The sequence below is a fragment of the Abramis brama genome (genome assembly GCF_963993115.1).
Source record: "Abramis brama genome assembly, chromosome: 8".
In the NCBI taxonomy this organism is placed as follows: Eukaryota; Metazoa; Chordata; class Actinopteri; order Cypriniformes; family Leuciscidae; genus Abramis; species Abramis brama.
In genome coordinates this window covers 12,913,278-12,926,734 of record NC_139970.1, presented here as the reverse complement: position 1 = coordinate 12,926,734, position 13,457 = coordinate 12,913,278, and the positions used below count along the sequence as shown (strand labels likewise).

Below are 13,457 nucleotides of genomic sequence, written 5' to 3'. Positions count from 1 at the left end.
TTAATTTTTTTAAATTTAATGGATACTTTTAATTTTGTTCAACATGTCTCTGGTCCTACACATGATAAAGGACACTTGCTTGATTTAGTGTTTTCTCATGGTTTAAATATTGACGATGCGTGTACAGAGGATGTCTATGTTAGTGATCATAAATGTGTTTTATTTAATCTTGCGTGTAACGAAAATCCACTGCCGGTCAAGCGGGTGTCTTGTTCTCGCATGATTACCCAAGTTGCTGTTGAAAATTTCACTGCACTTTGTTACTGGATAATGTGGCTCCATTTAGGAATCGGCATATTCCCGTGGTTAATACTTCTCCATGGATAAATGATGCCATTCGCAGTCTCAGACGTGTGTCGGAAGACTGAACGCTTGTGGAAATCTACGCGGCTCCAGGTTCATCGTCTGTATTTTAAAGAGTTACTGTCTGATTTACATGAGATGATTAAGGTGGCCAGAGTGCTGTATTTTAAAAATTTGATTTTAACTTGTAAAAGGAATCCTAAGACTTTGTTTGACACTATTAATTGTCTTGTGTCTCCTGTTACATCATCTGTACCTGTTTTTTCTAAAGATGATTGTAATAATTTTTTGTCTCATTTTGTGGGTAAGGTTATGGCTGTTAGGGCTAGCATTTTACCATCAGCTATCCCCTCTGTAATTATCACAGAGCGGCCCTCAATTTTAAGCTCTTTTCAGTCAATATCCTTTAATGATCTTATAAAGATAGTTTGTACGATGAAACCTTCTCAAAGTCCGGCGGATATTTTGCCTGCTTCTGTGGTCATGGAAACTATTACATCCATTGGTCCATGTTTGGTCTCAATTGTTAACCTTTCGCTAAAGTTGGGCCAGGTCCCTAGGTGTTTTAAACACGCTGTTGTTCAACCGCTCTTGAAAAAGTGTCATCTTGATGTTACATCGTTGAACAACTATAGGCCTATCTCTAAGTTGCCCTTCATTTCTAAAATCCTGGAAAAGGTTGTGGCAATGCAGTTGAATGATATTTTGGAGACTCATAATATTTATGACAAATTTCAATCAGGCTCGCAAAAATCATTCTACTGAAACCACCTTACTCAGGGTATCAAATTACATTTTGATGGCCACAGATGCGGGGGAATGTTCCGTGTTGGTTATGTTAGATCTCAGCGCAGCGTTTGACACGGTGGATCACTGCACTCTGATTAATAGATTACGCTGTTTAGTAGGTATTTCGGGTTCGGCTCTGGATTGGTTTTCATTTTATCTGTCCGATAGGACTTTTTCGGTATCTGTTGGATCCTTTATGTCTGATTCTGTACTTTTGTCCTGTGGTGTGCCACAAGGTTCTGTGCTGGGCCCTTTGTTGTTTAACTTGTATATGCTTCCTCTTGGACAGATTATTAATAGTTTTAAAATAATATCTTATCATTTATATGTAGATGACATTCAGTTATTTATTTCATTTAGACCTGATAGTCTAGATAAACTGTCAGTTCTACAGGATTGTTTAGTCTCCATTAATAAATGGATGGCAAACAATTTTTTGCAACTTAATAAGGATAAAACTGAAATAATGATCTTTGCTCCTGACAATATTATATCTAAGATTAAGCAGGTTTAAGGGGTTTCAGCCACTTCAGATTGTAGTGAAATAAGAAATCACAAAAGGTGTCTTTCTGGATAGAGCCATATGTTTTAACAGTCATATAAAGTCTGTAGTTCGCTCATGTTTTTTCCATCTTAGGAACATTGCTCAGATTAGATCAGTGGTCTCAAGAAAAGAGATGGAGATGCTTGTTCATGCCTTCATCTCGTCACGTTTGGACTATTGCAATGTTCTGTATACTTGTTTGAATAAGTCTTCTATGGAGCGACTACAAGTTGTACAAAATGCAGCTGCAAGGCTGTTGACTGGTACCAGTAAGTGGTCTCATATAAGACCAGTTCTCAAGGACCTTCATTGGCTCCCAGTTGAATTCAGAGTGCAGTTTAAAATTTTAGTTATCACTTATAGAGCCTTGCACGGTCAGGCACCTCTCTATATTCAGGATCTTTTACATAAACATTCACCGGGTCGGCTCTTACGGTCTTCTGGTCTGGACCTTTTACTTGTCCCTAGAACACGTCTTAAGACTAAAGGTGATCGTGCTTTTTGTACTGTGGCACCGAGGCTTTGGAACTCACTTCCAAAGCCTCATTGGAGGCTTCAGGGGTTCGGCTGCAGGCTTCACCGGAGGCTTCGGGGGTTCCACTGCAGGCGTCACTTGCAGTTCGTCTGAAGGCTCCAGCTCAGGAGGTTCGGTAGAAGGCTCCGGCTCAGGCAGTTCAGCAGAAGGCTCTGGCAGTTCTGTAGAAGGCTCCGGTAGTTCGTTAGAAGGCTCCGGCTCTTCGGTAGAAGGCTCCAGTAGTTCGGCGGAAGGCTTTGGAGGTTCAGCTGCAGGCTTTCCTGGAGGGTTTGGAGGTTCGGCGGAAGGCTTTCCTGGAGGGTTTGGAGGTTTGGCTCCAGGCTTTCCTGGAGGCTTTGGAGGTTTGGCTCCAGGCTTTCCTGGAGGCTTTGGAGGTTCAGCTCCAGGCTTTCCTGGAGGTTCGGCTGCAGGCTTTCCTGGAGGCCTTGGAGGTTCGGCTGCAGGCTTTCCTGGAGGTTCGGCTGCAGGCTTTCCTGGAGGCCTTGGAGGTTCGGCTGCAGGCTTTCCTGGAGGTTCGGCTGCAGGCTTTCCTGGAGGCCTTGGAGGTTTGGCTCCAGGCTTTCCTGGAGGCCTTGGAGGTTCGGCTGCAGGCTTCCCTGGAGGCTTCGGAGGTTCGGCTGCAGGCTTCACTGGATGGATCCAGATAGTCAACTTTAGTCAGTCTGTTTAGAGGCATTCAGTCTCAGATACAGCACAAAACCCAAATACCAAGTTTTACTCCTCTTAATTATTAATCATGATCGTATTTATAATTAATCGTATGAATTCATTTTGTAAAGACTTCCTGTGCTTTAAACTGTGCTATTGGCTGAATACTTTTTACATTGAGAAAGATTAATTATAAAACGAGACAAACTGAAATAAGGAAGCTGACCCAAACACTAATATAACAACAAATACCTGCAAATGGATCCATACACTGATGTCCACATCCATTGCAGCAGCATTTCTCATCGTTCGGACAGTCACTGTCATAGGAACACAACTCTGCACACATTCCTGCTCCAAAATTTGTGCTTGGACACTCCCCTGGCTTTGCTGTTATAGAGACACATGACAGAAACCACATCACTGAATACTGAATGTCTCATACACTGTATGAAAAAAAAAAAAAGATCGTAGGAGGATTTACCGGAATATTCAGTCCATCTACTTCATAGTTTCACGTTTAGTTCAATGTGTTACTTGCGGTTTCTTTGCAATCATTTGTGAAACTTACTAGCAATTCCTGAGTGAAAACATTTTTTCAGGGTTTTTTTTCTGGAAGACGTATAGCATGCATCAATAATTAAAACTCACTGAAAACAGGCGGCACACACGCAGACCCACAGGGAAATTGACAGCATTTGTGTCCTCCAGAGCAGTCTCTATCAGAAGTGCATCCTCGTCGGGAGGGCACGACCGTCAGCATCGCCGGACACTGACCAGACACTACAGAAGAGGATTCAAGAGGATCATTAGGGGAGACCAGGAAGTGTTGTAATAGTTTGCTTCAGCATTTGCAAGTCAGGGGGTTTGCAATGAGTCTCACTTTATAATATTCACACATTTATCTGCTTCAATTCAAGTAGCTTAGAAATCTACCATTTTTCACTAAACTGCATCAATCGGTTTCAAAGACTGAGAGTGCAGTTACAACCTACCCCACTGTAGTAGAGTGAGTAATGGTGCAATGCTGATAGAAAGCATGGACATCAGTTAATATGTTGTATACAAATGTACTGGTGTACATCTTCAAAAATGATGCCATCCCCATGACCACCCTCATTTCCTTTTAAGCATTTTAATAAGCTACTCAACAGAAAACAAAACAAATATAGAAACCCACTATACATGTAAAATGCAGAGTTATCAGTTAGAATTAGCTCCCCACGTTATATTGTAGGCTTATGCATTTCTTAAAACAAAAAAAGTAGAAAAAAAAATTTAAACTCAGGATTGATACAGTCCGGTAACAATTTTGCAGCCATATTATAACACTAATGTTCATGTTTAACAGTAAACAAAAATGCCTATTAGTGATTATATGGGTTTTACTTGTAATTTTTCAATTGCTGATTGATTTGCGATGTGAATCCATGCAAGTAATTATGAATGAAAACAATGTTTCCAGCCACTGTAGTGAATATAGGGGAATACACAGCCATGGTTATATCATAGCCAATTTAATATTATATCATATCATATGGATTGCATAATCAGATAATATTTGTTCACTCAAAGCTTTCTATAGATATATTTCTTATCGTGACCGAGCCAAGTAGCCTATAGAGTTTTGGTTCATTTCTGTGACGGAGACCGAGACGGCAGAAAGCGCACCCTGTTTGTTTTCTTTATTTTACAAAAGCACAACATTTAATTGTTATTGTGAGTGTACATAAATAAAAGTTTGTTTGTCGAATGCTAATTTAACATGCCCGAAATAAAATCAGATTTGTAGCGCCACTCGGACAGGTGTGCCAAAACACACACAAAAACCTGCTCACTTCAGGCTTGAAAAGAGATATGGGTTGCCCAATTTTCCGTGTTAGAGAAAAAAGCAGCTCGTACAAAGCTCCTGGATGTCACAATTCCTTTCGCAAATAGACAAAGTGACAAGGAGCCACGTAGTCGGCAGGGTTCGATGATCCGGATTTGGACTGGGGATGCTGCCCGCACAACGCAGAGTACTAAAGGCTATACAGAGAAAGCAATCTTTCCACTCGCCCCGGGCCTGCACATACAGTGTCAACGGCAAGCCCAAGGGCCCCAGAAGGCCTGAGCATTGTCTACATGCTTTCATGCTCCCAAAGCGAGCTTCAGTCCAGGAAACTGCAACTTACCATCACTGAACAAGCGACGATCAACTCTTGGCCTTCTCGACACTTCAGGATGCCGTGCTGTCCAGCATGGCCTCAGCAGGCCCCCGGGCTGCAAGCTCCGACCCACAACAGCGTCGAAACCACCATGCAAGTCTTCATCATCTTCTCCATCAAGCAGAGAAGAAAACGATGGCAACTTGCACCATGACTTTTGACACTCACGGACTCATCAACGAACTCAATTTTCAACCACTTCAAAAATTGTCCATGATTGCAACTGACCATGCAAGTATCAATTTAATGAGGTGCTCTGAAAATGATAAGCTGATGGTTCTTTTCATAGTTAAATAGATATTTTCCATAGTTCTATTTCCTGCTTCCGGTTCCATATCACTCACCCTTTTACCTATGCATGTATGTATGTATGTATGTATGTATGTATGTATGAATGTATGTATGTATGTTTGTTTAGTTTAGTTATGTTTGTGATTTAGTTAATAAAACTTGTGCACAACAGGTATTTGGTTCTGATTCCCTGCTTGCAACAAAGTCCCTTTTACGATCTTGATCTTGTTACATGCTCTAAGCGCTGTACATGCTAAGAAATAATTATTTTTCGGTGGCCATGAAAGATACACTTTTCTTAGAATAAATGAATAATCAAAGAGTTTGTTGGAACTGATTAATTGATTGTAATATTAATTTAGCTTACCTCAAAGTTAATCTAATTAACTGACCCAAATATTAATAATGAATCATAATTGGTAATTATGGATTCTTATTAATATTTCCCCTTTGAGCTAATTTGTTACAGCTGCTCCTTCCAAAGCTAGGAACACTGACATTGCAAGAGTGGAGTTTTTTTTTCATGGCATGTTGCTATCTCTAAGGTGGTTTAGACAAACGAGCAATTGGGACGTTATGAGTAGGTTTCTGTTTGACTTTTCTAAGAGAGAACGAATGCAACATTTCAAAACACTAATATCCAAGATTCTCCATAAAATATAATGCAGCGACTCTTGAGCTGCACAACGTGAAGGCCGTGAAGTTGTCGGGGGATGCCAAAGCCTGATCTGGGCCTTTTGAAACGATGCCCACTTCAGGCTTGAAAAGAGCCCAATTTCCTTGTTAGAAAAAAAAGCAGCTTGTACAAAGATCCTGGATGTCACAATCAGACAAAGTGACAAGGAGCCACGTAGTCAGCAGGGTTGGAACCTGCACGGGGAGACCCCAATGGTTTTCAAGGCCATCGCCTTAACCTCTCGGTCACGACTACTCTTGAAAGTGAATCAGTGATAATGGTAATGAGTCACATGCTATTTTCTTTTCTGGAAGTTAGCAGCAGAGGACACCGGGGCCAACCATCAATGTGGATGCGAGCAGCAGAGGATGCACTCAGCTAACATACTGTGTTGGCAAAAAGGAGTTCAACAATGTCTTCACCTACACAAAAACCTGCTCACTTCAGGCTTGAAAAGAGATGTCAGGGGAGTTTTTTAGAGAAGGCTGATAAGATGCTAATCAAATATGTCATTGCCCTGTAATCACCCATTTACAGTCTATGACTAATGTCTGGTGAGGAGAACTGGCCCATTCATGCTTTACTGTACTCAATCGACGAACCTTTGACACCTCTTTATTCTGGCATTATGGCTTGGGCATCTACACTTCTTTCATCCCACTTTACATGAATAATCCACCTATTATCTTAAGTCTTTCTAAAAAATATATATAAATAAATAAATAAATAAATAAATATAAATATATATATATATATATATATATATATATATATATATATATATATATATATATATATATATATATATGGGAGCGCGCTGAGATCATAACTGATGCAAACCAGGAAGAGGAGAAACAGAGCTCGCCTCTGTAGGCTGTTTTAGCCATAGACAGTATATAAACTGGACACAGCGACCCCATGGGTTTCAACGGAGAAAAGTGAAGTCAATTAGAAGCACTCTTATTAATTATTTTGTCATTTTGCCTCCACGTCCCCCCAATTGCCCGCGAGCTTCTCCTCCTGTCCATACGGTAATATCTCTACTGTGCGACAGAGAGTGGCGTGGTTATGACGCAATCGTTAGCCTATTTTTACAAAAACGGCTTATACGGGGCCATAACGTAAGATACAAGGTAATGGAGCCTTTTATACATTTTCGTGTTTCTTTATAAATAAATAATGGACAAATGGAGTCTTTAAACGCCTCAGATGTAAAGTTATTCGCTGTCAAAGTGACGCCAAAATGAATGGGAGTCTTGTGATGACATTCTATTCAAAATAACGAACATTACAGATGAATTATTTTGCATTCCTGACATAAATTAAGAAATGAATGTCACTGCAAACCAGTTTTAACATAAACAGTGGTCAAATATCAAAGCTGGAGTCTTAAATCGTTCTAGTGTCGCTCAGTTTGTCCAGATCAAGTAAGAGTGTGAAGTTTTAATGGGTAGTGAATGTTGAACAACAATAATCTGGGGCCGTCTGCGATCTTTGACGCGTAAGGGAATGGCTGCTGATTTGACGCTGCTGAATCACCCAGGGCCCATGGTGTGTTGGCGCCGGAGTGAAGGAGGGCTGGGATGATCCCGGCTAACATATTCAGCTCGACGGCTCTGGCCAAGCTGTGATGTAATAGAAACGCTATTGCCAATTTTAAAAAGGGGAGGAGCTGCTCAATATGTCCCGTCCTGTCTCCCTGTTTCAGTGGAAATTACGTCAACACACTGAAAAATGCTGCACGTTTCAAGGCACTTCAGTGGGTCTTTAAGTGCTCTTAAGCAGCCTTATATTGTATTAATATTAATTCATCTGTAAGTACAGTTTTTTTAAATAGATACTTTTTAACATTTGAATTACATGTACACAATACAATTAAGTGCACCTATTTCACAAGAGATTGTATGTTAATAGGACTGTGTAGGAAACTTTTTCTTCTTCAAAGCAAGACCAGGAGACGTTGGGATCACGTTCAAACAAAGTTATTCTTTTTTGAGCGTGGCTGCGGTTCGTCCAACATTATCTGACTAAGGGAACTTTACATGGTATCTTATAGGCAATTCAGTGGGCTGTCCTTAAAGGTGCTGAACTTACACACAGCCTTTAGGGATGACTACTGAATCTAATCATCTAAAGACAATAGAGGCAATTACCCCCAACTGAGATAATGGTACCCCCCAAATTGTATAAACAACACATGGTCACGAGAACTAAGACTTTGTAACATTCACACATAGTTCATCTCTTAGTAGGAAGATTAAAGACTAACAAAACCCCTTCAAAGGAAACTGTTAAATCTAATCAGTAAATGGATACCCTCATGTTCACCTTGAATGCCCACTACAGTATAGTTCACCTTAGTTTTTTATGTGATGTTATGTAAGGAAGTAGGATCAGCAGATCTAAAACATATTTGAAATAGATTCTTAAAATTTGTTATTCTACAACTGTGAGAAACTTTTTTTAATTTGATGATAAATCATTAGTTTATTACTGAAATAAAGGATGTTCTTTTGTTCAGTGTCCAAAGAAAATGTCACAATCAAGAAAGGTGAGGATGTTCAAGAAATCAAGCACTTTACACTTCTATTCCAGACTCTTACATTGTTTGTAATGAGCTAAATCTGGGTAATTAACGTCACTCATTTGAAGGGCTGTTTTACTGGATCAGTGCAGAGTTCACACTGAACAATTTTTCATTCGCCGACAGGTTTTGGGAGATCGCCAACAAATGCCCGAAATCATAGGCAAATCGGTGCTCGTTCACACGAGTGACATTCACGCAGTGTGAATTATCAACGACGCGATCTGAGAGAATCCCCGATGAGTCGCCGACGCCCGTGAGATATTTGGCATGTTAAATATCTGGACCTGTCTGCGATTCAAAATCCTGCTGTGGTAATGTGTTCTGACTGAAAACTACAGGACAGCGGGATGTTCGGGGAAGAGTTATAGACCAGAATATCATTATTTTAACAGAAACAAAGCACAAACATTTGCTTGACCAGCAGCAACAGTAGCACATTGTAAAATGATTTATCTAACCCCAACTCTCTTTGCACAACACACAATCCTTGCTCCCCTCGTCCCCCCAACCATTTCCTCCAGCATAATGAGTTTGTTTGTTTTTTTCTCCTTTTTGCTGCAAATCAGCGTACAGACAATTTGGATTGCAAATCTTCTTGCAGGCTATCCTTTTTAATAACTATTTAAGTCTCACGTGAGAACTCCAGTCTTACATACGCATGATCTTGCGTTATTTCCATATCACTTCTCGCGTGGGTTTGGTTGTGAAACGCAGTTTGCAGACCAGACAGTTGTCAGCGATTCTTTCTTTTGTATAGTCATGCGGTGTGAAACTGTCGTCGGTGCATCGTGCAGTGTGCACACAGCAACTGAACGCTACCCCAGATAGTCGTGCAGTGTGAAAAGAACAGTGACCCGACTACTTTGAAAATTGTGCAGTGTGAACTCGGCATTACAGGCATTCAGAACTCATTTGGTTGCAGGTAACTAAAGGGACCATCTGTTAATAGGCTTAAAGTTGCAACTTCCTAAAATGACCACTAGAAGACACAATTTCACTAAAATGCTTCAGAGTGCAGAAGACTATTGGTCAATAGGCAATACTGGTTGAAACTTCACATCCTATAGCAATCAATAATAGACTCTTCATCCAATCATTGCATTTGGATTCAGACGTTTCCATGTCAACACCGAAATTAATCTGCATCAGTCAGGTGGTACAACTAGAGCACTGCAAGTTGTTTATGTTCATTACCACTGTAATGGTATGCATTTTAGACATGAGGCAATTTAGTGCAGTCTTTTGTCTTGTGACACTTTACAGACTCTGCTGTGTGTTCAAGCGTTTTGAAGGTGGCGTGGCTTTGGAGGGTGCATTGATTTCATGCATTGATTCCAATGAGCCATTATGTGAGAGAACAGCCAAACTAACACTGGAATACAAAACAAACCCCCATCAAATTCCTTGTTTTCCCACTTAAAAAAAAAAGAGAGGAAAATGGTCTTACAAGTGTGAGATTTATTTGGTGATAAACAGGGAAAACACACCATACATCCAATGGTTAAATCAGCACAGTTAACTGCATGCATAGCCACATTACTTATGGCCAGGACATTAGCCATAAGGGTAAGTTAACTTTGGCGGTTCGGCTGCAGGCTTCACAGGAGGCTTCATTGGAGGCTTCGGGGGTTCGGCTGCAGGCTTCATTGGAGGCTTCGGGGGTTCGGCTGCAGGCTTCATTGGAGGCTTCGGGGGTTCGGCTGCAGGCTTCACCGGAGGCTTCGGGGGTTCGGCTGCAGGCTTCACCGGAGGCTTCGGGGGTTCGGCTGCAGGCTTCACCGGAGGCTTCGGGGGTTCCACTGCAGGCATCACTTGCTCCAGCTCAGGAGGTTCGGTAGAAGGCTCCGGCTCAGGCAGTTCAGCAGAAGGCTCCGGCAGTTCTGTAGAAGGCTCCGGCAGTTCGTTAGAAGGCTCCGGCTCAGGCAGTTCAGCAGAAGGCTCCGGCAGTTCTATAGAAGGCTCCAGTAGTTCGGCGGAAGGCTTTGGAGGTTCAGCTGCAGGCTTTCCTGGAGGCTTTGGAGGTTCGGCTCCAGGCTTTCCTGGAGGCTTTGGAGGGTCGGCTCCAGGCTTTCCTGGAGGCTTTGGAGGTTCAGCTCCAGGCTTTCCTGGAGGCTTTGGAGGTTCGGCTCCAGGCTTTCCTGGAGGTTCGGCTGCAGGCTTTCCTGGAGGCTTTGGAGGTTCGGCTGCAGGCTTTCCTGGAGGCTTTGGAGGTTCGGCTCCAGGCTTTCCTGGAGGCTTTGGAGGTTCAGCTCCAGGCTTTCCTGGAGGCTTTGGAGGTTCGGCTCCAGGCTTTCCTGGAGGCTTTGGAGGTTCAGCTCCAGGCTTTCCTGGAGGTTCGGCTGCAGGCTTTCCTGGAGGCCTTGGAGGTTCGGCTGCAGGCTTTCCTGGAGGCCTTGGAGGTTCGGCTCCAGGCTTTCCTGGAGGTTCAGCTGCAGGCTTTCCTGGAGGCCTTGGAGGTTCGGCTGCAGGCTTCCCTGGAGGCTTCGGAGGTTCGGCTGCAGGCTTCACTGGATGGATCCAGATAGTCAACTTTAGTCAGTCTGTTTAGAGGCATTCAGTCTCAGATACAGCACAAAACCCAAATACCAAGTTTTACTCCTCTTAATTATTAATCATGATCGTATTAATTAATCGTATGAATTCATTTTGTAAAGCCTTCCTGTGCTTTAAACCGTGCTATTGGCTGAATACTTTTTACATTGAGAACGATTAATTATAAAACGAGACAAACTGAAATAAAGGAAGCTGACCCAAACACTAATATAACAACAAATACCTGCAAATGGATCCATACACTGATGTCCACATCCATTGCAGCAGCATTTCTCATCGTTCGGACAGTCACTGTCATAGGAACACAACTCTGCACACATTCCTGCTCCAAAATTTGTGCTTGGACACTCCCCTGGCTTTGCTGTTACAGAGACACATGACAGAGAAACCACATCACTGAATACTGAATGCCTCATACACTGTATGAAAAAAAGTAGGAGGATTTACCGGAATATTCAGTCCATCTACTTCATAGTTTCACGTTTAGTTCAATGTGTTACTTGCGGTTTCTTTGCAATCATTTGTGAAACTTACTAGCAATTCCTGAGTGAAAACATTTTTTCAGGGTTTTTTTTCTGGAAGACGTATAGCATGCATCAATAATTAAAACTCACTGAAAACAGGCGGCACACACGCGGACCCACAGGGAAATTGACAGCATTTGTGTCCTCCAGAGCAGTCTCTATCAGAAGTGCATCCTCGTCGGGAGGGCACGACCGTCAGCGTCGCCGGACACTGACCAGACACTACAGAAGAGGATTCAAGAGGATCATTAGGGGAGACCAGGAAGTGCTGTAATAGTTAGCTTCAGCATTTGCAAGTCAGGGGGTTTGCAATGAGTCTCACTTTATAATATTCACACATTTATCTGCTTCAATTCAAGTAGCTTAGAAATCTACCATTTTTCACTAAACTGCATCAATCGGTTTCAAAGACTGAGAGTGCAGTTACAACCTACCCCACTGTAGTAGAGTGAGTAATGGTGCAATGCTGATAGAAAGCATGGACATCAGTTAATATGTTGTATACAAATATACTGGTGTACATCTTCAAAAATGATGCCGTCCCCATGACCATCCTCATTTCCTTTTAAGCATTTTAATAAGCTACTCAACAGAAAACAAAACAAATATAGAAACCCACTATACATGTAAAATGCAGAGTTATCGGTTAGAATTAGCTCCCCACGTTATATAGGCTTATGCATTTCTTAAAATAAAAAAAGTAGAAAAATAAATAAACTCAGGATTGATACAGTCTGGTAACAATTTTGCAGCCATATAACACTAATGTTCATGTTTAACAGTAAACAAAAATGCCTATTAGTGATTATATGGGTTTTACTTGTACAGTGAAAAATGCATAAACTTATGACAATTTGCATATTTATACTTTGCTTATTATTAAAACTAAACCAACATACAAAGATGAACTTCCACTTCACGTCTGTACTGCATTTTTGTAAGCAGACGTGTCTGAAATCAAGTTTTGGAAGGCACTTTATTTATGCACTTCTTCGGGCTACATAACGAAGCTAAAATAACTTCTCACCTAGGACTCCAGCGTCTGTTGTGCTCAAACAAGCAGACAGACACAATAAAACAGCACTAAACGAGCAGTACACTTGAGCTGTCATCCTCTCGACCTGCAATCTCAAAAGCAACTCTGCTGGAAGATGCACTGAATTAGTGAGTCAGGAGGGGCAGACAGCAAGGACCACAAAACTACAAAGAAAAACCCCTGTTGCTGCATCAAAATATCAGCTGAGGCCCACAACAAACGCTACCAAAAGAATTTAAAACACTTTTTGAAAATGCGTTTTTAAAAATCCAATAGGGGGTCTGGGTAACTCCAACAGGGGGTCTGGGTAACTCCAACCCTAATGAAAATCACTTGCCTGTAGCTTTCTAATATAGCCTAATCTTGAAGACCTTGATTAGCTTGTTCAGGTGTGTTTGATTAGGGTTGGATGTCGTAATAATTACCTTAATTAGGAGATGATTGATTGTTTTTATGGCAACACTATCAACGGCAAATGAATCTGCAGTGGTCAGGTGGTACAGCGATCACGTGGTACAAGTCGGAGTTCTACCACAAGTTACAAGTTGTAATTATGACTAAACTCCTACACCTAAACTCTCCAGGAAATGGATCTCTACTGGAGACTGGCATACATCTGCATTGATCATCAAGAAACACAGGGGCATGTCTAGAATTTGAATCTGAATTTTTCAATTGCTGATTGATTTGCTGATGTGAATCCATGCAAGTAATTATGAATGAAAACAATGTTTCCCGCCACTGTAGTGAATATAGGGGAATAC

At 41.6% G+C, this 13,457-nt stretch overlaps 1 protein-coding gene across 1 annotated transcript; it reads right to left on the bottom strand.

The window, feature by feature from the left end:
* Positions 1 to 10,023: 10,023 nt before the first annotated feature.
* Positions 10,024 to 13,017, bottom strand: LOC311088567 (uncharacterized protein). Its single transcript, XM_084122759.1, has 4 exons — positions 12,685 to 13,017; positions 11,748 to 11,879; positions 11,357 to 11,494; positions 10,024 to 11,087 (listed from the first exon to the last, which is right to left on the bottom strand). Exons 1-4 carry the CDS (start codon positions 12,767 to 12,769, stop codon positions 10,135 to 10,137), a joined length of 1,308 nt encoding a protein of 435 aa, XP_083978885.1. The 5' UTR covers positions 12,770 to 13,017; the 3' UTR covers positions 10,024 to 10,134.
* Positions 13,018 to 13,457: the final 440 nt, after the last annotated feature.

What these genes read in the sequence shown, in the direction of transcription:
- LOC311088567 (XM_084122759.1), bottom strand. Translation starts at nt 12,769, where the DNA reads ATGACAGCTCAAGTGTACTGCTCGTTTAGTGCTGTTTTATTGTGTCTG. An exon ending in AACAGACGCTGGAGTCCTAG is followed by an intron (nt 11,880 to 12,684) that starts GTGAGAAGTTAT and finishes CCTCTTCTGTAG; the next exon opens with TGTCTGGTCAGTGTCCGGCG. An exon ending in GTGTGTGCCGCCTGTTTTCA is followed by an intron (nt 11,495 to 11,747) that starts GTGAGTTTTAAT and finishes TCTCTGTAACAG; the next exon opens with CAAAGCCAGGGGAGTGTCCA.